General features: G+C 58.6%; 1 protein-coding gene across 1 annotated transcript in view; it reads left to right on the forward strand.

Moving 5' to 3' along the window:
* Nucleotides 1-328: 328 nt before the first annotated feature.
* Nucleotides 329-660, forward strand: part of LOC103804797 (vang-like protein 2-A) — a gene marked incomplete at its 5' end in the record, with an annotated part of 1,727 nt that continues 1,395 nt past the window's right edge. Inside the window, 2 exons of the mRNA XM_009077430.1 lie at nt 329-465; nt 653-660. The exon at nt 653-660 is cut by the window's right edge and continues 113 nt beyond it. Coding sequence (XP_009075678.1) covers nt 329-465; nt 653-660 — 145 coding nt within the window. The remainder of the gene's footprint in view (nt 466-652) is intronic.

Consider the following 660-nt stretch of genomic DNA (forward strand, 5'->3'; position numbering starts at 1 on the left):
GGACTCTGTGACCTCGGAGGTCTTTCCTGACCTTTATGAGTCTGTGAATTGATAGAATCATTGAATTATGGAATGGTTTGAGTGGGAAGGACCTTGAAAACCACCAAGTTCCACCTCCTGCTATGGACAGGGACACCTCCCACTAGCCCAGGTTGTTGCAAGCCCCATCCAACATCGCCTTGAACACTCCCAGGGATGGAGCAGCCACAGCTTCTCTGGACACCCTTCCTGTACCTCCCTCCCTCCTCATCCTTCCCTCTGTGTGTGCCCCCCACCCTGGCACGGCCCTGACTGTCCCTCCCTGCCCTGTGCCCCTGTGTCCCTGCAGCATCCAGCGAGCAGCCGTGTGGATCCTCGAGAACTACTACCACGACTTCCCGGTCTACAACCCTGCCCTCCTCAACCTGCCAAAGTCCGTCCTGTCCAAGAAAATGTCGGGGTTTAAGGTCTATTCCCTCGGCGAGGGTGAGCTCCCCTTCCCTTGCCTTCTCCTCTCCTCCCTCCCCTTTCCCCTCCTCACCCCTGTGTTCCTCTCCGGAGCCTCTGCCAAGCCCAGAGTGGGGTCACCACATCCTGACCGTGGAGCTGGAGGAGCTCCAGGCACTCCACAGACCTCCAGCCCTTCTCCAACCTCCCCCTCATCCCCACAGAGAACAGCAC

The sequence above is a fragment of the Acanthisitta chloris genome, unplaced genomic scaffold, assembly GCF_000695815.1.
Source record: "Acanthisitta chloris isolate BGI_N310 unplaced genomic scaffold, ASM69581v1 scaffold21970, whole genome shotgun sequence".
NCBI lineage: Eukaryota > Metazoa > Chordata > Aves > Passeriformes > Acanthisittidae > Acanthisitta > Acanthisitta chloris.